The sequence below is a fragment of the Tasmannia lanceolata genome, unplaced genomic scaffold (genome assembly GCF_043159265.1).
Source record: "Tasmannia lanceolata isolate RefF3 unplaced genomic scaffold, GAP_Taslan_0.1 ptg000008l, whole genome shotgun sequence".
NCBI classification, from domain to species: Eukaryota; Viridiplantae; Streptophyta; class Magnoliopsida; order Canellales; family Winteraceae; genus Tasmannia; species Tasmannia lanceolata.
Genome location: NW_027518685.1, coordinates 57,905,766 through 57,929,957, shown reverse-complemented (window position 1 = coordinate 57,929,957; position 24,192 = coordinate 57,905,766). Strand labels below are relative to the sequence as shown.

At 41.0% G+C, this 24,192-nt stretch overlaps 2 protein-coding genes and 2 long non-coding RNA genes across 5 annotated transcripts; 2 read left to right on the top strand and 2 right to left on the bottom strand.

The window, feature by feature from the left end:
- The first annotated feature begins 1,082 nt into the window (after positions 1-1,082).
- LOC143883671 (uncharacterized) lies at positions 1,083-3,707 on the top strand. 2 transcript variants are annotated; one of them, XM_077387000.1, is made up of 4 exons: positions 1,083-1,526; positions 1,782-1,873; positions 2,156-2,242; positions 3,420-3,707. In XM_077387000.1, the coding sequence occupies exons 1-3, from the start codon at positions 1,286-1,288 to the stop codon at positions 2,198-2,200; spliced, it is 378 nt and encodes a 125-aa protein (XP_077243115.1). In that variant the 5' UTR covers positions 1,083-1,285; the 3' UTR covers positions 2,201-2,242; positions 3,420-3,707. The 2 variants fall into 2 exon arrangements, with proteins under 2 accessions (XP_077243115.1, XP_077243114.1); XM_077386999.1 differs by lacking the exon at positions 2,156-2,242 and having other exon boundaries at positions 1,085-1,526.
- A 1,306-nt stretch (positions 3,708-5,013) lies between these two features.
- Positions 5,014-6,997, top strand: LOC143883670 (uncharacterized). The gene is made up of 4 exons (XR_013252473.1): positions 5,014-5,728; positions 5,824-5,900; positions 6,184-6,255; positions 6,631-6,997. It is a non-coding gene; the product is annotated as an uncharacterized LOC143883670 (long non-coding RNA).
- A 421-nt stretch (positions 6,998-7,418) lies between these two features.
- On the bottom strand, positions 7,419-8,084 carry LOC143883669 (uncharacterized). Its single transcript, XR_013252472.1, has 2 exons — positions 7,943-8,084; positions 7,419-7,851 (listed from the first exon to the last, which is right to left on the bottom strand). It is a non-coding gene; the product is annotated as an uncharacterized LOC143883669 (long non-coding RNA).
- Positions 8,085-14,549: 6,465 nt separating this feature from the next.
- LOC143883090 (uncharacterized) lies at positions 14,550-17,656 on the bottom strand. Its single transcript, XM_077386453.1, has 5 exons — positions 17,234-17,656; positions 16,519-17,088; positions 16,226-16,344; positions 15,543-16,090; positions 14,550-15,154 (listed from the first exon to the last, which is right to left on the bottom strand). The coding sequence occupies exons 1-5, from the start codon at positions 17,654-17,656 to the stop codon at positions 14,550-14,552; spliced, it is 2,265 nt and encodes a 754-aa protein (XP_077242568.1).
- Positions 17,657-24,192: the final 6,536 nt, after the last annotated feature.

Sequence of the window (24,192 nt, the reverse complement as noted above, 5' to 3'; positions counted from 1 at the left end):
CGAATCAACGGATTTGATCACATAAACAAGATAGAAGTGGGGCCCAATAAATCTCTTTTAAGGAGGGCAGTAAAACAGTTTCTTGTAAGCATTTTCCTTACATATTGATATAGAGAATTGCTAAAAGCCGGGGCGCCCCTTTTTGTAGCTGCTTTTTGCACGGGCTCTCTTCATTTTAGCATTCCTCCTTAAGAACATCTTTTTTAACCAAAAAAAAAAGGAAAGTGATATTTACGCCCCTTTTCATCACTAGGGACACCCAGCGTCAGTGTATCAATGGCAAAAAGGGGCTCATGTACTTTATGTCAGAAAAATCCTGAGGCTTCGATTGCAAAGTACACTGGCAAATGGGTGTCTTGGTGATAAAAGGGGCGTAAATATCATTTCCCTAAAAATAAAGAACACACACAAAAAGCAGGAACTATCTATGGTGCAGAGATTTTATACCCTGTAAGCCCTTATGGTCCCGTATTTACCTTTGGATGATCCAAACTGTCCATTTGATGGGCCATCTGTGGCCCAAAAATCATTCCCATAGGATGATCATAACCCTCCGATCTAGAGAGGTTTCCATGATATGACGTTCCTCTATAGATCGGAGGGTTGTGATCATCCTATGGAAATGATTTTTGGGGCACAAACTATTTTGATCATTGCCCATCAAATGGACGGTTTGGATCATCAAATGGTGTCAGCCGTACAGTACTGGCAATATAAGGGCTTACCGTGTATAATTTCTCGTAGGGTGCTATTCACATTTTTTTTTGTTAAATGATATATTCGCTCCAATTTTGTACATGAGACAGCCCCCTCTAGTATATTTATGACTACTCTTTTACACTAAAAGGCGGTTTTCCTAACTAAAAGAAGGGGGTGGAGTAATCACTTCACTTTTTCTCAAGATTCTTGTTGCTCTTTTTCGTGGTGCACGTGTAAAGCCACGACGCTTTAGGCTTTAGGCTTTAGGCAAACGTCAAAAAGCGATGCCACCTATGCATGCCATTTCCGTAATTCCGTACAAACCCAAGGGTATTCCCCAATACCTCCGAAAGATCTCTACAACGGCATCATCTCCACCTCTAAAACTCATGGATGATATCTTATCGGAAAAATCAGATTCTTCGGAGCCCAAAAATATCTGAAAACCCTTGAGATATTTTACACCCAAATAATCATGCAATAAATCTCAGCAACTCTATAAAACCCAAAGGAAAGAAAAAAGAAATCCAAAATCATCAAAGATCGCTTTGATTTCTCTCTTCTAAGGCTGGATTTCGTGTTTTTAATGGATTTTCGCGCGACTGGAGATTCTAATGGGTTATGGACGAACGAGAAGCACATGTCTTTTCTTAACCAGATGGAGGCTTCGTTCGTAAGGAGAATGTTTCAAAATGATGGATCCTCGCTAACGTGCGCCTCTGGGCGTAATCCTCCTCCTCTAGATCGTTATCTCCCTGATAGTGCTGAGTCTACCCTTGATTTCAAAAATATGAGACGTAATAGAGCGGAAATCCACGTAAAATCAGGTAAATAAATTATAACATATTCCATTGATTTGTCATGCTTGTATTCTATCTGCCTTGTTAATTTTCCTTCTTATTCTCATATCTGCTAACATGCGCCGGTGCTTATGGGTGGAGTTGTCTTGGCGCACGATAGAAAAGTATTAGTTAAATATTTATGTGAAATGACGAAAATGCCCTTACAATATTCAAACCGCATCTGTAAATTCAGATATTTTTATAGGGTTCTGATCGTCTTTTGCTATGTTTTTTTTTTAGAAATTGGGGAAAAGAACGTCACGAGCTATGTGCAATCTGATAAGAAGACGAGGAGAAACTCACATCGACCGGACAATGCTACCCAAGATCAGGTTGGTAACCACTATAGGATCAAAAAAATATTTTAAGGGGGTGTGTCTATATCACGGTAGAGTGCCGTTATAAAAAAAAATAGTTTCCTACCTTGTAGCTGTTAGAGTTGGTATTATTTAGTCATTTATACTTGAATTTACACGTGAATTCTTAATATTAAAGAGTTGTTGGATTTTAAATCCATGGCTTGAATTGCCCGAGTCAACCGCGCTCTGATACCATCTGAAATAACCCATTACTCAAAGGAATTGGTGTTATTTAATCAATTTATATTTCAACAGCTCCTACAAGGAAAGCATGAAAAGGTTGAACCGGGCCCAACTTGATCCTGGCCCTCCATCCGAGGGTCTCCTACTTGTAGATAGTAGGTAAGATATGTAGGGGATCATCTGAAAGTGGATCTTTCAGTCATTTCATCTCCACAATAGCATATAAATGGAGATTTTATATGGTGTAAGCACATACTTGTATAGTCGAGTATTTTTCAAAAAGTAGTTTACAGCGTGCATCATAGGATGATCAAAACCATCCATTTGATGGGCGACAAAGTAAATAGGTTGTGCCCCAAAAATCATTTTCTCATGAAGATCCGAGTTCCCAACCATAGTTAGCAGAACGCTATTTTAAACAGCAACATGTATTTTATTTTAAAAAAAAACATGTGCCATTTAATGAACAAAACTTGACTCCAGACCGGTCTAGAGGAAGTTCCTCCAACCCCTCTAATAGCAGGTGGTGGAAATATCAAATCCACACCTACTTTTTTTTTCTCGAAGGAATTGATATTTCCACACCCCCCATTATTACGCTATAATCAAGGGTCTCGAGGAAAGTTCCTTGAGACAGGCAAGTTTTATTCCCGTTTAATACTCTGTCGGTAAAAAGACACTCCTTCAGACCTTCCTTTAAAAAAGAAAGCTATCTTTCTGAGGAAAATGTTAATTTTAGAAGTATTGAACACAATTTTTTGTCAACTTCCCAACTTTACCCCTATTATATTTTACAAATTACAAAATTTTAAACATATTTTGTTTGTGTTTCTGATTTTTTTACTGCGTTTTTTTTAACCAATACTGCATTAAACATGAATTTTTCCCTTCCCGGTTTTTTCCCGAATCGCATTTTGCTAACTATGATCCCGACCCTCTGATCTACAGAGGTTTCCATAATGTCTACTTCCTCTGTAGATCAAAGGGCTAGGATCATTGTATGGAAATAATTTTTCGGGCACAACCTATTTACATCATGGCAACAAATGGACGGTTTGGATAATCCTACGGGGTAAGCTACACAGTACTTTTTGAAAAATACTTGACTATTCTGACTTGCACCATGTAAAAACTCAACTAAATGATGGGTATGTATCACGCTAACGTGGTGGTATAGGCTTCTATATGAAATACAATTAATGTCTCTTGACAAAAGCGAAACTGTATAGACTTTTAGAAATGATATTTCCACCCCCTATGTGTTTTCGTATCCTATTATGATGTATACATCAAACAACAAATATCTAGTTCTGAAAGGTGCTTCGTTTTGGTATAGGTGGTCCCAGAGTTTGGAATTGGAAAAGGTGATAAGAGAGAGGAAGATGAAGTCACTCTCAGAGGCACCTACCGCGGCTGAATAGAGAGAGGAGAGGAGTTTGTGGGCACCTACTTTTCCATTGAGGCTCTATTCTCTTTGATGTTGGGTTTTACTCTTCCTCAATCGATTTATGTAATGTGAGAAAAAATAATGCTAATTACACCTTGTAACAAAAGTATTATTAGAGGACTATAAGGAGTGGAAATATTGACGTTTGGGTAGTCATATTGATTTGGATTTCTTTGATATTGCATTGTGATAATTTTGTAGATATGAATCTGACAATGTTGACTGTCACCGACAACATTAAAATCCCGACGATCAAGTTTGGTTGGGAGACATATGACGAATGGACAATGGGACATCCCACCCCTAAGATAAAGGACTAAAAAAATGAATGGCTTTTCTCAGCGGAATAACCAAATTAAGGTTGTTGGTGTTGATGGGAAGGAGCCTCAACTTTTTAGCATTTTTCATCGTAGATGAGAGAGAGAGAGAGAGAGAGAGAGAGAGAGAGAGAGAGAGAAGTCTTTTATAGGACCTTTTCGATTGGACCCACCACCACAGGTATGGTGATTCGCTTATGGATCTTATTTTCCATCACAATTCTAACTCATTGCCCTTGATTTCATCCTAATTTCAGGATTTGAAGCCCTTGATCAAGGGTAATCCAAAGGTGGTCCTCCATGAGAGAAATTATATGATGGCTGACCGTCGAGTCCCGTGAAGGTGGTACGATGGAAGTACCATCCTTGATATTTGATCCAACAACACTCTTAAAAAGTGCTATGTTGTTGGATTAAATATCAAGGGTTGTACTGCTTTGACGGTACTTGACGGTCGGGCACCATATAAAAACTCTCTTCATGATTTGTTAGCATTTTAACATAAAATATTATTTTTTTAAATATTTCACTTATTTACAATTTTGTCATTAGATTTTATAAGTTTATATATATATATATATATATATATATATATATATATATATATATAGAGGAAAGTGTTTCTACTCGGTCCCCTAGATAAGCTTATCTACTCCTCCCTTTAAAAAAATACAGTGGGCCCACGCTGTTTGGATGATCCAAAGCATTCATTTGATAGGTCTTAACATAGATAGGGTGTGCCCAAAAAATCAGCACCAAAGGGTCATCCTAGCCCTTCGTTTTGTTGGGCACACCGTGTCCAAAATGGACGCATATAAACGTGGACGTTTATATGTGTCCATTCTGGGCACCACAAGGCACTACAAAACGAAGGGCTAGGATGACCCTTTGGTGCTGATTTTTTGGGCACACCCTATCTATGTTAAGACCTATCAAATGAATGCTTTGGATTATCCAAACAGCATGGGCCCACTGTATTTTTTTAAAGGGAGGAGTAGATAAGCTTATCTAGGGGACCGAGTAGAAACACTTTCCTCATATATATATATATATATATATATATATATATATATATATATATATATATATATATATATATGAGAAAACGGTTCCTACACATATGTGTAGAGAGTTCTCTACACACTAGCTTAAAATACAGTGGGGGCCCACATTGTTTGGGTGATCCAAGCCATCCATTTTAAAGGCCCTCACATAGATAGGGTGTCTACAAAAAATCAGATCCATAGGATCATCCCAACCCTACAATTTGTGGAGGTAAAATGGATGTCTTTAAACCTTTACAAATTAGTCCATTTTTTGCCTCCACAGTTCGAATGGTTAGGATGATCCTATGGATCTGATTTTTTGGATCTGATTTGGGGTTCGTTACCCACAGAGGTCCCCGACCATTACATGTTGAGGAGATGGTCTATTCAGGCAATGTATCAAGTAGGGGGTACAATATCTACAAGGCCACAAGTACGTAGCAGCGTGAATCCGTTTCAGAGGTGGTGCCTAATCTCAAGATCGCAACGATTGGTTGATGGACCCGGAAGAGATGAGAAAGTTTTCAATATGATGACTGAATTTTGTGATCTTCTTTTCCCTGAAGAAGAACAAAAGCAGAAAGAAAAGCAAGTTACATTGGAGGGTAGTGAGTTACCAATCGTTGGTAGCGAAGTATATTCAAACATTGCCGTGAGTCAAATACCTGAAATCACAATTCGAGACCCACCCGTTGTGAAGACCAAGGGCCATCCAAAGAATCCAACACGCTTGAAATCTGGCATAGAGACATCTGTATCCCAACCAAAGAAACGGACGTGCAAATTATGTGGCGAAAAAGGACATTATAAGTCCACATGTAAAAAGAAAGGCGAGGTTTGTTTTCTTCCCTATTTATTCATTTGTATGTGTATATGGAATGATATTTGTTAATGTTTATATATTGATTCTGTTATGGTTAATGCTAATAGAAGTTGCCTAAAAGAAAGCGGCAAGAGGAAGGTGACGTAGAGGTAGAGGAAGAGGAAGAGGAAGAGGCATAGGAGGAGTACGTTTATATATTTGAACCACTTTTAGTTTGTTACTTTCTGAGCATAAGTAATTACTCTGTTCATAAACTTTCATACAGAGGAAGGAGAATATGTTAGTGTAATTAGTATCATGAACTTCTGCACTAGTTTTGTGGTCTGTTACTATTCCATGTCTTTTTTTCTTTAGGAGGATTTGCATGTTCCAGAAGTTTTTATTGAGGCAGTAATATATGCATTTTTACTTTAAGGGATTTGTACGTAGATGGCAAGTTTGTAACTGTTCAAACTCTTCTGTTGCAGGTCATTATGTGACTGTCGAACTGTTGAGGTCATTGCACCCATTGCAGCCACAGTTGAGGATATCATGCTAGTGTAAGCATTTTCTATTTATGAATATATATTTCTATCATATTGTCAACTTAAATTATTTTGTGTAGCATTTTTGTAGTTATAATTATGAAACTCTATGCTTGTGATGATCCAAGTACTTCAAATACCTAATGAAGAGGAGGATATGATTGTTGCGTATATGTTAGAGGAACCTGATTGAGGAAATGTTTCATGTAACATGTTGTGCTTACATCAGATTTGTAGCTTGCATGAAATTTGTAGCTTTTAATTAATATACATTTTGGGTCATTCTGTGTGGATTGTTGCGTATATGTAAATTTTGACCGCCGAAAATATAAATTTAATTGGAGTTTTGGCTATATGTAGATATGGTGATCAACCATTGTTTCTTTGCAGGTTAATTTATGATCTTAAAAATCTTTATCAGATTTTAGTGGAGGAGGAGATGATTGATAGGGGACCCATTACAAATTTTCAACAGCCCAAAGGGTCCATTGGGCTCGTTTCTTCAATTGCTATGAGAGTGGTTGTGTGGGTAGATAAAAAGCTTATTGTATGTAGAAGTTACTTGCCGACATTTTTGTTGGGCTTTTTCCATCTTACATTTTTGTTGCCATGAAACCCTACCCATCAATTTCAACTTTTAGTCACCTGTTGGGGGCTCTTGTTAGAATGAAACATTATTCGACAAGGTTTCTCTGTGTAGAAAGATGAATTCGATAGGAATGGGTCACAATATCTATACACTGACCATTTTAGTTAATTCTTATTGCTGTTTGAATAGAGTAGACTTGGATGTAAGCCTAACAAATTTGTATATAGCTCAATCATCGACAGTCTCTATAAAGAAGCACTGATTAAGAAGGCCTTAAATCACTTTTCAGAAATGCTTAATTAGGGGTGTAAATGAGCCGAGCTGAGCCTAGCTTGGCCCAGCTTGGCTCGGCTCGTTAAGCACTCTGGTGGCAGCTTGCAAACCAATGTATTTGGGCATATTCTTTAACCTTTATTTGATTGGACTATTGGCCCTGCCTTGATTTGTATCAGATTTCAAACAGCCCTTTAAAAAAAAATGATTTAGACCTACGTTGTTTGAAGTCTAATCTGATGGAGTTTGGGCTCACTGAGTTGGGCTGAAGCCCCAATCTGAAAATAACTAGCATTTTGTACCGAAATAACAAGAATGTCTTGAACAATGTTTCAACTCCAAGCATGAAAATAACTACATTGTAAACAACCCCATCATGTTTCAACCCAATTTACAACTGTCATTTCCAGAAAAAGATGAAAAAAAAACCTACCAAGACTAATACTTAAAGCATCGAAATTTCATGCTTTAACATGAACAAGGTACAAGAAGAACAAAATACCTATAGCTGCTAAGACTTTAAGCAAGCTATTTTCATTCTTCAGGAAGACAATCTCATTCCTGAGGAAGGCGGTCTCATGCGTTACGAAGGCGATCTCATTCTTGAGGAAGGCAATCTCCTTCTCAACTGCTTTGATATGTTCCTCGTTTATCCCCTTCTCGCCATCATCTGCGCATCCGGTGTTGAACCTTTCCTCCCTACCTGACCCAGCCTCATCATCCCATCGAAAATATTTGCAATTGTGGCCCTGCATGTTATTTAAACATTACATTTGCAGAAGTTTTCCAACAACTTTTTCAAAAAACAAAATAGATAACAAGTATTGCAAGTTTACTCACAGGATAATCAGCACATGCCAAAAACGGACGGCCTTGGTTATTGTTTTTGTTAGTCCGAGTGATTCTTCGAACTAGTGGCTTTTTACAATAACATAAGTTCGAGTCCAATCCATCGCATAACGTACCACTATTATTGGTTGAAGATGCCATTATGTTTCAATACATACTGCAAGATAATTGGCATTAAAAAAATTCACATAGTCCCAAACAACATAAAACAACATAAAACTAAGTAAAACTATTTTCTCTCATACACAGAATCAGTAAACCTCTGATTTTTCCACAAAAAAACAGTAACCTCCTATTATTTTTTACACAGAAAACCCATACTTTTCCCTACATAGAAATCAGTAAACCCCTATATTTTCCCTCTTCTTCTAGGCATTTCATCAAACAGATTGTGGGCATTCCACAAATAAATTTCCTGAAACAAGAAAAAAACACAAAATAAACTAACCTGAAACAAGACACAAGGGGAGTGATTTTTTCCCTCTTTTTCTAGGCATTTCATCAAACAGATTGTGGGCATTCCACACAGAAAAATATTATTTTTTTCACACAGAAAAACACCATCAACAATCACAGTCAAGGAAGAAAATGATCAAACACAGAAAACCCCTATTTTCCCTCTTCTTCTAGGCATTTCATCAAACAGATTGTGGGCATTTCACAAATCAGTAAGCCCCTATTTTTTTCACACATAGAAAATCCCATTTCTTTCACAAATCAGAAAACCCCAATTTTTTCACACAGGAAAACACCATAATCAATTAAACTGAAACCGTCCATTTTTTCCCACATAATAAACCAGAAACTATATTTAGAAGCCCTTATCTAGGGGTTTTCTGTGGGTAACGAACCCCAAATCAGTAAACCTCTGATTTTCCCACACAAAACAGAAACCTCCTATTTTTCAAACACAGAAAACCCCTATTTTTTCCCCTACAAAGAAATAAGCAAAGCCCTACTTTTTTAACCTTCAGAAAAAATGAAAATGTAAAAATAAAAATTAACCAAGAAGGGTAGAGAAACCGTAAAGAGAAACCCTCGGTTGGAGATGTTTCAGAGGAAAAAAAACAAAAATTAAACTAACCTATTTTTCCTCAGAAATCAGATGATTGAATTTAAAAAACCGAAAATAGTAGAAACCCTAACCATATTTACTACGTCAGAACCCTAGAGAATAAAAAAGAATAAAAAAACTCACCTCGAAGGAGAGATTTCTGTGGAAAATCTGCGTCGGAGATGGTCCGTAGCCGTGGGGGAGAAGAGAGGCGTATCCGTAGGGGGAAAGAGAGGCTACCTCGGTTTCTCTTCAAACTCAAGTTTCGTTTTGAAACCCTAGAAACCAGAGAGGTGGAAAAGAGAGAGGAGATACTGTTAGAGAGAGAGAGAGAGAGAGAGTCTGCGTTTTGGGTTTTTGTGAAAATGAAACTTGGGTTTTTCTTTCTTGCGTTAGATGCTGGGTCCCACTTGAAACCAGCCAATAGGGAGCTCCTTCAAAACCTTCAGCGCACCAATTTTTTATACGCTTAAGCGCATGAACAGTTTTCTCATATATATATATATATATATATATATATATATATATATATATATATATATATATATAGCCTCTGAATGAGAAAAAAAGGAAATGGAAACCAAAGATATAATAATTCCATGATAGAAAGCAACAGGCAGAAGTAATATACGATAGAGAACAAAGTAACAAAGTAGGCAAACAAAATAAAAACCTAATTCAGTGCAAGCCGTCCATGGTGTTATCCCTAAAATTGGTAACAGATACAGCAGTGATGAAAGAGCTGATCTGGCGGGCCCAAGGGGCTGAGCTGAATGAACCAAGCCCTGCACAAGAGCGTACGAGGTCAGAAGACCAACTCGGAGTTGTTTCTCCGGACGGGCCCTTCGACACTCAAGTTAGTGTGAGCAGAAGTGCAGAGCCAAAACTTTTAAGAGTGGTAGTTCAAAAGTTATTATATCCCCTCTCTTTGAGCCTCAGGGGACCTTTTATAGAGAGAGCCCTGGGGTGATTGAATTACCTACCCCAAGACCGGTGTCTGCCCATTTGTGGGTTTAGGTTTACCTGCTCTTGGCAGATTACCAAACTACCCTTGGGTAGGTGCTGAATTTGTGTTGGGCCCTTTGAGGACCACGTGTCGACAGCTAATTGGTTGCTGCTTTTCATACCCCATCAGTTGCCCCCCAGTTCTCCAAGTCATTGTAGTGACTTGGGGAAGTATGAGAGGTTGAATGAGCTGGTGTTCGGAACGGAGTGCACTGGCCAGTTTTTGCCCAGCCCGGGTGGCCAGAAATACAAAGTAAAAAGATCTGTCCAGCCAAGCATTCTGCACGGCCTGGGAAGGCCAGAAACTCGAAGTGAAGTCTGTCCGGAGAAGCCTTGTGCACGGCTTGGGACGGCCAGAAACTCGAAGTGAAGTCTGTTCAGAGAAGCCTTGTGCACGGCCTGGGACGGCCAGAGATGAAAGGTGGAAAATCTGTCCGGCCAAGTCGTCTGTCCGGCCTGGGATGAGCAGGAATGAGAGGTGGAAAACCTATCCGGCCAAGCCGTCTGTCCGGTCTGGGACGAGCAGAAATGAGAGGTGGAAAATATATCCAGCCAAGCTGTCTGTCCGGCCTAGGACGACCAGATTTTTGTCGTTTTGCAACGCTTGGGACGACCTGAGTTTTGTCGTTTTCTGAAACGCGCTATATCCTGGCCGACTTAGGACGACCAAATTTTTGTCGTTTTGCGAAACGCGTTATATTCTGGCTAGCTTGGGACGACCAGAGTTTTGTCATTTTCTGAAACGCGTTATATCCTGACCGGCTTGGGACGACCAAATTTTTGTCGTTTTCTGAACGCGCTATATCCTGGTCGGTTTGGGACGACCAGATTTTTGTCATTTTGCGAAACGCGTTATATTCTGGCCGGCTTGGGAAGACCAGATTTTTGTCGTTTTGCAAAACGCGTTATATTCTGGCCGGCTTTGGACGACCAGATTTTTGTCATTTTCTGAACGTGCCATATCATTGCCGACTTGGGACGACCATATTTTTGTCATTTTCTGAACGCGCCATATCCTGGGCGGCTTGGGACCACCAGATTTTTGCCGTTTCCTGAATGCGCCATATCCTGGCCGGCTTGAGACGGTCACAAATACTTGGAAGATTTTTTGCGCCCAAACACTTTGAGGATCCTCCGCACCCACACACTTAGGAGATTTTTCGCATTCAGCCCTGTACGCGTATACATAGAAGGGAAGCGTATGTAGTCTGTACACGTACGTATTCTTATATGTATGGGCACGATTGCCTCGCAGTGTGTGCCCTTCATTAATGTGGGACACGTGGCACCACCTGGTTCGCGAACACGAACCACCTCAAGGGGCTAGGCTATAAGAGGAGGTTTTCACCCTTCAATCTTCACTTTTTAACTTTTTACTTCTGCCTTTTTGCTCTTCCTGCTCAGCTCTGGTAACTTGTGGTTGTGGTCGTCCGCGAAATAGGAGCCTTTTTCTTTAGACCAGTAATCTTCTTTTCAGCGCGTCTCTATTTGATTTCTCTTTTGTGTTCTTGATGTCCGGTAGTTCCTCTAGTTCTGAGTCCGGTTCTAGGTCGTCGTCAGGGGAGTACGCATCTTCTAGTTGCTCATGGTCTAGTTCATCGGAGAGAACCCAAACTAATCTGACCAGGGTTCCCGGTCTGTATATGGTAAGCCCTAGGATAAACGTAGTTGATCTCGATGAGCCCGTAGGTAGCAGGGACGAGGTGATTTTAGACTTAAACACCACCCCGGTTCGAACAGGTAGCTTCTATCGGACAGAGGCGAGTGGAGGTAGCAATGCTGCCGAGGCGTCCACCACATTCGTTCCGAGCCAGGCCGCAGAGGTCATAGCTGAGGCCCGGATGGACGCCAACCCTCAGTACAACGTTCAGGCTCTGTACGAGGAGAATTATCTTGAGGAGTCCAAATTAGGAGAAGTTCGGGATAGGTATTGTATTCCCGAGCAGATCAAGTTAAGGGCGGCCATAGAGGGAGATAGGGCTTGTAACGATAGCCTCGACGTATGCATCTACAAGGAATCCTTAAGGGCCGGACTTCGGTTTCCCCTGTACCCCTTCTTCGAAGAGGTTCTCTGGTACTACCGCCTGGCTCCAGCTCAGGAAGCGCCGAACTCGTGGAGAACGCTGATTGGATTTATGTACCTGGTTCGGGGCCGGCTCCAGAGGAACTTGCCATCCCGCTGTTCCGTATGTGCGCGCATTTGAAGAGACACAAGGACGGAGGTTGGATTTATATAAGCCAGCGTCCGGAGGTGAAGATGATTACCGCCATCCCATCCTCCATACACGTATGGAAGAACAGGTTCTTCTATGTCGAGGACAGCGAAGCAACTGAGCCTTGGCCGATTCCTTTAAAATGGGACACCCCGGACACGCTGGCGCTGAGCCGCAAGCCGATCCTTGAAGGCCAGGATAAGCTTATGTTTGCTCAGGTCTGCGAGGAGCTGCAGCGTGAGGGCCTGATTCACTGCGGAGAGTTCTCTAAGGAAGAGATTCTGGTCGGACTTGGCATTAGTACTGCGACCCGGGCACGTATGTGATTTTAGGCTAGTTTTGATCTTTAGTCTTTCTTTTGCTATTACTGACCGGTTTGCCCTGTTGACTTTCAGAGATGCAGAAGCAGTCCGCACTGGAGAAGGTAAGGCAGAGTGCCTATGGGAGGGGCCAAGGCCAGAAAAGGAAGGCCCCCGAGACTTCTAGTCCTGCACCAGTACAGGACGCGCCACCCAGGGGTAGCAGGCCATCAGTAAAGATCGTCGGTGCCTTTGGCCGGGGAGCCGGATCCTCCCGGCCCTCGGATGTGGTCCTCGGCGTTCAATCTCCTTCTACAGGGCTTACGAACAACGTCTTTCGGCCCAACTGGGCCGTTCAAAAGAACGAAGCCGGCCTAAGTGACAGCCGGGTAGCCAGGGAGATAGTCACCAAGGGCTTGTTGAAGCAGGACAAGCTCAAGGTTCTTAACGAGCCTCCAGACACGGCCAATGAGGCTATGTTCTCCTCAATCTATCAGGTATTTTCTTTTTTTCTTTTTTTTTTGTCTTACTCAGGCCTTCGAATTGGTCCGCAAATCAGATGTTACTACAATGACCTTCGCGAGAAGAGTCAGAAATTTTCCCTTGTGATTACCAAGTCGGAGGAAGAAAACGGCAAGTTGAAGAAGGATGCCGTCGAGCTTCATAGGTCCATTCAGGAGAGGGACCACGAGATTAACAGGCTCAAGGGTGAAATGGCCGCCTTCAAGGAGAAGGCCGGTGACGCCCTCAGTCAGCAAAGAGAGAGAGCCCGAGAGAGGCAGAAAGAGGCCGTGCAGAAAAAGGATGATGAACTCGTTAGTTTATCCGCCGAGTCCTACAAGTTGGGATTCATGGATTGCTTGGAGCATGTCAGGGGGTCCAACCCAAACGTCTCTCTGAAGGGTCTTGTCATACCCGAGCCGACTGCCGGAGATGCGGACGAGCAGGACCCTCCCCCGCCAGCTGATGCTCCTGAGGCAGATCCTTTACGGGACGGCGGTCACGAGGAGTCTTGACCTCTCCACCCTTTCCCAGTTTTGGCAGGATTAATGAATTCTTTTTGTAATGGCCCCTAAAGGCCCAACTTTTATAATGGCCCTTGGAGGCCCAACTTTCTATGAATACAAGTTTCATTGTCACCTATTGCTTCTGCTCATGTTCGCCTTTTGACTAACACTGGTTAATCTAACATTGTGGGCTAAAAACACTTGGGAACATGGATCATTTTCGACCAGAAGTGCGCTTCCGGTCTTTGTGAAGGTGAACCGATGTGAACCGAGCAGCAGATACCCAAGTCTTATTGAACTTGGATTCTTGCGAAGGTTTGGTTTTTTGCCTGGGTTCGTTCCTGACCAGAAGTGCGCTTCCGGTCTTTTAGGAGACGAGCCAGGGTGAACCAAGCATCGGATACCCAAGTTTTATTGAACTTGGGTTTTTGGCGAGGGTTTGGTTTTCTGCCCGGGTACGTTCCCGACCAGAAGTGCGCTTTCGGTCTTTTAGGAGACGAACCGGGTTGTACCAAGCATCGGATACCCAAGCTTTATTGAACTTGGGTTTTTGGCAAGGGTTTGTTTTTTTGCCCAGGTACGTTCCCGACCAGAAGTGCGCTTCCGGTCTTTTAGGAGATGAACCGGGGTGAACCAAGCATCGGATACCCAAGTTTTATTAAACTTGGGTTTTTCGCGAGGGTTTGGTTTTCTGCTCGGGTACGTTCCCGACCAGAAGTGCGCTTCCGGTCTTTTAGGAGACGAACCGGGGTGAACCAAGCATCGGATACCCAAGTTTTATTGAACTTGGGTTTTTGGCGAAGGTTTGGTTTTCTGCCCGGGTACGTTCCCGACCAGAAGTGCGCTTCCGATTTTTTAGGAGACGAACCGGGGTGAACCAAGCATCGGATACCCAAGTTTTATTGAACTCGGGTATGATCTGAGATGAAGAACTCGGAGCTTACAAAGAAACAATATCCTTTTTATTATCCACATTCAGGCGTAATTACAACGCCATCTGCTTTTGCACCAAGTGGTAGGCTATTGGTAGTATTTTTTGAGGTTCTTCGAGTTCCAGGCATGGGGTAGTAGGTGCTCGCCAAGTGTCTCCAGTTTGTAACTCCCTTGGCGAATGACTCCTTTCACTCGGCACGGCCCCTCCCAGGTTGGGGAGAGTTTGCCTACCTTCTTTGATTGGGAGATGGCGGCCTTCCTTAAAACTAAATCGCCCGCTCGGAATTCTCTTGAGCGTACCCTCATGTCGTGATAGTGGAAAACTTTCTGCTTGTAGGCCGCAACTCTGATCCGGGATTCTTCCCGGACTTCTTCCAGCAAGTCGAGGTTTGCGCGGAGTCCGTCCTCGTTGAACGGTTCATTGAAGTTGGTGACTCTGGGAGACGGGACGCCAATATCAACGGGGATTACTGCCTCAGTTCCAAAGGACAAGTTGAATGGCGACTCCCCCGTTATGGTGAGTGGGGTGGTACGATACACCCATAGGACGTGATAGAGCTCTTCAGCCCATCGGCCTGCTTTCTCGTCCAGCCTTTTCTTAATCCCTTGGAGCAGGATTCTATTTGTAAATTCGGTCTGCCCATTAGTCTGAGGGTGTGCCACGGAGGTGAACCTTTGTTCAATCTTCAAGTCTGAGCAGAATTTTTAAAAGTTCCAGCAATCAAACTGGTTGCCGTTGTCCGTTATCAAGACGCGGGGTATCCCAAATCTGCAAACAATGGACTTCCAGAAGAAGGTCTGCACATTTTGTTCCGTGATCTGGGTTAGAGGTTCAGCCTCCACCCACTTGGTAAAGTAGTCTATAGCGACTACGATGAACTCGCGTCTCCCCGATGCTGGCGGAAAAGGGCCCAGGATGTCCATCCCCCATACTGTGAAAGGGAGTGGACTAGCGATTGGGGCCACTGGTACAGCCGGTTGGTGAATGGTGGGAGAGAATTTTTGGCATCTCTCGCACTTCCTGACAAGGTCCAGGGCGTCTAGCCTCAAAGTTGGCCAGTACAGGCCTCTCAACAGTACCTTGATGGCGAGGGCCTTGCCCCCCAAGTGTTCTCCGCAAATTCCTTCGTGGGTTTCCTGTAGAGTGTATATGGCATCGCTTGGCCGGAGGCATTTCAAGTACGGAAGGGTAGGCTCCTTGGATTTGATTTGCGACCAATAGGGAGTCGCAATATACCTTTAGCCTTTCAGCACGGGTTTGGGCGGCCAAGTTCATTCCGGCGATGAGAGCCTCATATTCTGCCTCATTGTTGGACGCGCGGAATCTGAACCTTAGGGCATAGTCCAGAACAAAGTCTTCGGGCCCGGTGAGGATCAAGTCGGCCCCGCAACCAGTCTTACTCGAAGATCCATCCACATATACTTCCCAGTGCGGCCCATCGGACGACGTATTCTGGTCTGCCTCCCCAACTTCTGCTCTTACAGGTTCATTCTCCCCAACTCCTACTTGTCCCCCAGGTGTAATCTTTTCTGCTACCGGAGCTTGGACAATTTCGGACGCGGTGGTTTGCCGGGGGATGGTACATTCGGCTACAAAGTCTGCCAGCACTTGGGCTTTTATCTCCAACCTGGGCAAATATTGGATATCGAATTCGCTCAGCTCCACAATTCACTTCACAAGTCGCCCCGAGGTGTCCGGCCTGTGGAGAACCTGTCTGAGTGGTTGATCGATTAAGACCTTTATTGTGTGGGCTTGGAAATACGGCCTCAGTTTTCCGGCTGCCATGATGAGAGCATAGGCCAACTTTTCTACTCGCTGGTATCTAATCTCAGCATCATGTAGGACCTTGCTAACATAGTAGATTGGTTTCTGCTGGTTTTGCTATTCTCGAATTAGTATGGCCGCCAGTGTCAAAGGACTTACCGATAAGTACAGTAGTAGCTCTTCTCCCAGTTCCGGTTTAGTCAGCAACGGTGGGAAAGATAAGTACTGCTTCAGCTCCTCGAACGCAACTTGACACTCTGGTGTCTAGGGTGCTGTTTTGATTCCCTTTACTGCATTGAAAAAAGGCAAGCATCTTTCTGCAGATTTTGAGACGAAGCGTCCCAGTGCGGCAATCATTTCTGTTAGTCGCTGCACCTCTCTAATAGTCTTCGGTGGAGTGAGCTCCACTAAGGCCTTGATCTTCTCTGGGTTTGCTTCTATTCCTCTTTGGCTCACCATGAACCCCAAGAATTTTCCAGCGCCATCACCGAAAGTACATTTTGTCGGGTTAAGTTTCATGTTATGCTCTTTTAGGACCTGGAACGTCTCTTTCAGGTCGGAAACATGATCTTTCGCGCTCCGGCTCTTGACCAGCATATCATCCACGTATACTTCCATGTTGCGCCCAATCTGTTCTTTGAAGAGCTTGTTTACAAGTCTCTGATATGTTGCTCCGGCATTTTTCAGACCGAAGGGCATAACACGGTAACAGTAGGTTCCCTGGTCCGTTACAAAGGATGTTTTTGGTATATCTGATTCATACATTCTGATCTGATTGTACCCAAAAAGGCGTCCATGAAGCTCAGAACTTTGTGACCAGCGGTGGCGTCTATCAACTGATCGATCTTTGGGAGTGGATAGCTGTCCTTGGGACAGGCTTTGTTTAAGTCGGTGAAGTCAACGCAGGTCCTCCACTTCCCGTTGGCTTTTTTACCAAGACCATGTTCGCCAGCCAGTCCAGATATTGAATTTCTCGAATGAAGTCAGCCATCAATAGCCTCTCCACTTCTTCCTTGATCGCTTGGCGCCTCTCCAGGGCGAAGTGTCTCCTCTTTTGCTTCACAGGTCTGCAGGTGGGGTCAACACCGAGTCTGTGTGTGCTGATCTCCGGATCTATGCCAGGCATGTCTGCGGGAGCCCATGCGAAGACGTCTGTGTTGTCCTGAAGGAATTGGGTGAGGTTCTGTCGGGTGCTACTGTCTAAGGAAAAGCCGATTTGAATGACCTTCTCACTATCGCTTTCGCACAGAGGAATGGAGATGAGGTCTTCGGCTGGTTCATTCACCTGGGCTTCATCCCTCAGATCAAGTAGCTCAATCAATAATGATTCTAATGCATTTTTGCCTCTGAGTGCCATGGCATAGCACTCCCTAGACTGTGGTTGACCTCCTCTGCCTTCTCCCACGCCATTTGGTGTTATAAACTTCATTTTCTGGTGATATGTGTGGACCCCGATCCGAGGACGGGTGCCGAGGGATGCGAGATCCCTCCTGCAATCCTCTAAGATCTCCACAATGGAAGAGAGAGCTCTGCCAAGGAACTCTCGAAACAAGTGCCACCCTCACAGCATAGCATGAGTGGCGATACAAAACGAATGAGATACATCCTGATCCGGAGCCAGGGCTCGAAACCAAGATATATCTGAAAAATAACTCAGAGTCGCCATCCATGGACACGCCATGGAACCAAAACAAATGCTCTGTTTGCAATGGATAACCAGAGATACGAAAGGTCCGTGCCTAGTTACGAATGGGGAAGGTCTGAGAGCACCCCCGATTCGTCCGAGTGCAAGCACTTGGTCTCTTATGCCATTTATTATTAACTCCAAAGAAGTTTGGGTAAAAATCATCTGAAATGGGAACAACCCTCAAGAATCGTCTACCTAAGCATGCATTTCCTGAGGATAAAAATAATAAGCACACAAAAAAAATAAATGAAAGATGTGCCACCTAAGCATAGCTAGGTTATGAGTGACAAACCTAATGGGTATCTAAGTTCTGATGTGCAAACACATGCAAGCTACAGCAAAAGGTATAGGATCAGTACGAGAAAGTAAGAAAACACATCAAAACATATAATAACAACATAATAAATCCTAAGACTCTAAATTATTAGCCCGAGTCCTCGGATGGTCTGGTATTCATCCAAAGAAGCCTACGTATCCCCGCCTCCACGAGAATCAAGGCAACGTAGTTCTTCACGTCTATTCTAAACTATGATGCCTAAGACACCTAGCCCTCTATCCCAAACTCGATCTAAAAGACCGGACCAATTATTAAAGTTTATTGTACGATTATTTAAATTCCAGTGAATTGTGAATTTTAGGACACCCTATATGCCCTAACTAAATGCAGATTAGCCCTAAGCTAATGCAGGTGGTTCCTACAACCTATGCGTAACTAAGTTGTGCATCCTAAGGAAAACAATGGGATCATTAACGCATCCTAGACCTAGTCATCAGTCGGCGATGTGAATCGCCAACTGACCGGACGGAGGCGCTCCTAGCTAGGACAAACTCCTAACTCTAATACAAACACACAACAAGCAACAACAAATCAAAGACAAACCCTAACTCTAAAACCCTTCATCTAAGACAAAGTCCTAACTCTAGAGGAAGATCTTGTTGAAAACAAGGTTTTGAAGAAAAATGGGGTAAAACATTTATTTACAAAGTTTGGCTGGACTTGGGATATGGATCCCAAGCTGCACTACGTACCTCGTGGAAGAGGATCAAGCCAATGTAGTTCGAAACGAACTCTTTACCTATCAAACACTTGCAGCAAATCAAACATTTTTATGTTTTAAGTTTCTAATGCTTTTGAGATTTTTAATGATTTCAATGTTTATGGATTTTAAAATTTCTGATGCTTTCACCCTTTTGGCCAAAGACCGGAGGGAATATACAAAATAACACCTTAGGGACAAACCCTAGGGTGAATAAGGGAAACTATGCTCTAATAACACCGTTATAAGAGCAAATGAGTCAAAGACTCTCTAATAAGAGCACAAAGGGAGCAACCGAGTCAAAGACTCTCTAATAAAAGCAACTAGAGGATAAATGAGTCAAAGACTCTCTAAAAGAAATGGAAACATGATTCGAAGACTCTCTAAGAGAGAAGAACACACGAGTCAAAGACTCCACTGACAACAACTAAAGGATACACGAGTCAAGGACTCTCTAAAAGAGGAAAGGAAACACGAGTCAAAGACTCCACTAACCAACTAAAGGATATATGAGTCAAAGACTCTCTAAAAGAAAAGGAAACACGAATTTGCACATTTGGCAGAGGTAAAACACCCAACCAGGCCGGACAGCTACCTAGCCATAGGTTGCAACAAATGTGCAACCCAATACCCATAAGGATAGGGGTATGTTGCCAAGCCGAGTAAAGTGTTCTCCCAAAACCAGACGATGCACAGAGAGGAGGACTAACAAGAGAATGAGACCGGGCGGGTCTTCCAAACACACACAAAGATGGGCTCCAAGCAATCTTATCATTGCTCTTGCAAAGGGGGAAGCAAGGCTAAGACAACTAATTGAGAGGATTCTACAAATAAGGCCAAGCAGGCCTTCTAAAGGCTAATTATTTAAAAAGCCAAGATAGATGACTCCCTAATAACATAAAAAAAAAGATCAAATGAGTCAAAGACTCCCCTGATAACATCATCACACAAACGAATGATTCAAAGGCTCTCTAAATGAGGCAGAGTATGTCTCCTAGTACAGGTTGTAGTGTCTAAAGAAATCTAATCAGAAATTCAAAAGACTGTGCTAGTCTAATCAAAATAGAGAAGAAAAAGGCTATCAGTAATCTCAAATTTCCATTCAATTATTATAAAAACAAATCAAGTATTAGCAAAGTATGATTTACAACTAAAGAGTGCACAATCTGTAAGAATAGCAATCATAAAATGATTAACAACATTAATTAGTCCAGACCAGCCGCTGGATAGCCTAATAAAGTAAAAAAAACAATATCAAACACTTCAATGCCAACCACAAACCCCAATAAGGGGACTCCAATGAAATCAGATGATGCCAAAGTAATCATCTGATATCATATACACATGATAATATTTGAATATCCCGCCTTGAAATCAAACAGTACTCATATCAATAACATCGAATAGAGTAGTCATCTGATTTCCTTCTTCCATTAAACAACTTATTTAAATAAAATTAATTATGATAAGCTTTCAAGATAGTCTCACCTGAACAGTCCATTCATCTTTAGAACCTAACTCAAAACTTATATATTTATTTGTTTATTTTAAACAGTAGTTTATCACAATTCTGTCTCATTATCAAGACACGGTTCAATCAGTTATATATATATATTTTATCATGCCATGTCTAGACTAGTTACAAAAGAGAATTAGCTTCCTGCACAACAGTTAATGCTTTTAAACCAAGCTAAATTCATAATCGCGAGTGCATGCACCTGCGGGACAAAACTATGCAGCGATGAGCATTAGTTATATGATCCTTAACTCATCCAAAATCACAGCTTCAAGTCCTACCAGCTGTAGGACAGCAACTATACGATGCCAGAAAAAACAAACATATACTTCTATCTCAGCCCAAAATCATAACCATAGAACATTTAAACTGTTGGGATAGTTTTTAAGCAATACCAAACAGCCATATGCTTGAATCAATCTAAAAATCTCAAAATGAAATACAATGCTTAACTAGTTGAGAATGGCAGCACCATCCTTACTTCTATAAAAGCAAGAATCAAGAAAGTCAAAGCTTAAAGTGACTTTTCACATTGTATTTGCCTGAAATAAAGAATTCTTGCTTGCTCGGCTAGCCCATAAAATGAAAGAAGACATATGAACATCATAGCCATTATAAATTTTTACATTTATGGAAACTTCTAGATCATAGAGCAATGAATTACACCTTGATTTAAAATTAAATTCTCAAGATAATTTTTCAATTGAAGCAACTTCTCATGGATTATATAGCTTATGCTAATAGATTTACATACATTCACATGAGATTGACGAGAGATATGAAAACATCCCTATGTGCAATTTCAGCATGCTCAATCTAACAATCAAATTTAAACAACATCAAGCACATTTAAACAAACATAGACACTTGTGCATCATGCTGCTGCCCTGTTACATGAGAGAATAGCCATATATTAAAGTGATGAATTAGGGGATAACATGACTGACTTAGAGGGGGTTACAACAAGGGTTGAATTTGTGCAATCAAAGGTTGAATCATGAGTTGACTCAGTGCATGAACATGTGTATAATAAGGGCTGAAGTGTACCTAACAGGGGCTGATTTGCGGATTGAAACTGTTCGAAACAGAGGGCAGATTTGCGTTAGCAATGACATGAACCATGGGCACATAAATGTACACCAAACTGGGGTTAAATCATAGACAGAATTGTGCTGCCAATGACTGAACTATGGGCTCACATTGTGCCACAACAGGGAGCTAACCATGGGCTGAATCATGGTGCAGAAAACTGGGCAGCAAATGGGGTTGAATCTATGCTAAACACAGGGGCCAGATTGTGAATAAAATCTGTGTTCAAAAAGAGACTATAGTAAGTGAAAATTGTGCTCAACAAGAGGCTATAGTGCAGAAAACTGTGCTCAAACCGATGACAAATTTATAGGTGAAATCCGTACAGAAAATTGACGAAACCTGTGCCAAAAACAGGGCAGATTTATGCATGAATTGCGCTGAACAAAGACAGATTTTTGGGCTGAAAGCTAGACTCAAACAGGGGGTTGAAGTTATCAATGTATATGGGCTGTCAACATCAAGATTGTGAAAGGGATGTAAACCCCCAAAATGATAAGAAGGTTGTACATGTTAAAAATGGTGCGGGGTTGTTTGTACTTCAGGGGACTGAGGGCTGAAATGTCAACAGATTTATGCTAAAAAAAAATGGGGTCGAAACATATACCTGTACACACATACCCCACTATTTATACATTTTCATTTTTGTCAAATAGTATATAATTCCTAAGAAAGGAATTACAAACTAGAACTAAATCAACCAATCGAGGCAGACATGAACTGAGCATATTCATTAACGACTATTAAAGTAACCAAAGAGAGACAAATCTACTTCTTTGTTTTGATATAATGATATAAATTCTCATAAAGTTCTAAAAAAGAGTCATGTATAAATTTATTTGTAAGCTTACAATATGATTGTACTGTTATGATAAAAAAAAAATTAAAACAAAATATGAAATGAATTTAATTTGTTGTACATGTTTAAACTTTTAACTGTAAGTTTGGCCAACGAGAAATTTCTTATTCAAGCAGTTCTAATTTCATTTGAATAGATGAAATTTTACATTGATAGTCTTGGTCAAGGATCAAAAATAACATTACAAAACAAAACTGACTGGCCAAACTAAAGGAATCATCCGAAATGGTATTTGCATTTTGAAAATTACCAAACCATAAACATTTTCACCATTTAGTAGATCACAGATGTCACACAATAACCCTTATCACAGAAGAATTGCTTCATACAATTTCAGTTTATACTTTTTAATTCATTTTTATCATCATTTTACCCACAGTAATCAAGCTATCATAAGCATATAACCAAAATTTTACACAGACATCATCCATACTTTAGATAATAATTTATGCATGCTTTCAAATAATCGTACCAAATTAACACACACCTATCTTCATAACAATATAAATATCCAAGGAATCATTCCATTTGATTCATCAACATTGAAAGAACACAAACTTAATAACCATAATATATGCCCTGAAAGTGGTAATCTCTAGAACCATTCCATTTTCCAAAGTTATAAGAAAACATACCTAACAACCAAAAACTAATTGATCATACACAAAAAGGCCAAATAAAAACAAAGCTATTTGGAACAGAGGGCCCTCTAAGCAATGTTCTAATACCATTCTTACTCTGAAAAGTAACATATGAACCAAACATATAAAAATAAAATACGACAATGCACTAACATTTGCTACAATGATTGCCCCTGAGTCAAAAATATTGGATGCAAACAGAAACAAACCCTTTTCAAATCGTACATCATTCATCCAGTAGATGTTTCTTCTTTCTTTTTTTTACCTATACTTCTCAGATTTTGACTCAAAAAGCATTTAAACCAACTAAATTCTCAACCCAGTGTTGTGCAATTACATGAATAGATTACAAAAACCAAACACATCAAAACCAAAACAAAATGATGTAAAATAATAAAGCTCAGACAATTTTCAGCTTTGTTATTATTATTCTTTATCAAATAAACTAAAAATATTGGTGCCCTTGCATTAGTTAATTCTACAATTCCATATAAAAGACAAATTCCTCTTTGCTTTACACACACGTTAGAATAACCTAAACTTATAAACCATAAGGTAATAGTTCCAAAATTATGCATACAAATAAAGAAAATCTCTAATTCTTTATAAATATTTGAAATAGCCTAAACTTGTACCTGTTTGCTAAAGATTACTCATTACACTACATATTCAACCATGTATGCAAACATATAAACAACAAAGAATGAGCAACAGAAAGAAGAATCAAAATCCGAGTGGATGACTATTCTAAAAAAAAATCATATGACATTAGAACAGCAGTAATAAAACAAAATTTCAGTGAGAACGTACAAAGGAATTTCAAAACAATAAAGCATAACAAAAACACAAAACTGTAGTTGACTCCATATAATCTGAAAATTAAAGAATCAAAGAAACTTATCTAAACAGAATTAGATCAGATCCTCATCAGTCACAAAGAAAATCAACATTCATAGAAAATTGAAAATCAAAGACATGAAGAAAATCTTGTAATCAAAAGAATCATAGACTAAGTTTATTAATTCTCATCTAAACTAACTAAAAAAAAACTGAGAGATTGCTAATCATACCTTGAGAAAGAAAAATATCAGATATCTTGCTGAAAAATCGTCTGATCTTCGAATTGTGCTAAATCT

Bases quoted from the DNA above. Each gene is read 5' to 3' on its own strand.
- LOC143883671 (XM_077386999.1), top strand. From the start codon at position 1,286: ATGGATTTTCGCGCGACTGGAGATTCTAATGGGTTATGGACGAACGAG. The intron at 1,527-1,781 runs GTAAATAAATTA...TTTTTTTTTTAG, and splicing joins GGAAATCCACGTAAAATCAG to AAATTGGGGAAAAGAACGTC. The intron at 1,874-3,419 runs GTTGGTAACCAC...GTTTTGGTATAG, and splicing joins ACAATGCTACCCAAGATCAG to GTGGTCCCAGAGTTTGGAAT.
- LOC143883090 (XM_077386453.1), bottom strand. From the start codon at position 17,656: ATGAAGTTTATAACACCAAATGGCGTGGGAGAAGGCAGAGGAGGTCAA. The intron at 16,091-16,225 runs GTATTTCCAAGC...ATATTTGCCCAG, and splicing joins GCAGCCGGAAAACTGAGGCC to GTTGGAGATAAAAGCCCAAG. The intron at 15,155-15,542 runs GTACTGTTGAGA...AATTCTGCTCAG, and splicing joins GCAAGGCCCTCGCCATCAAG to ACTTGAAGATTGAACAAAGG.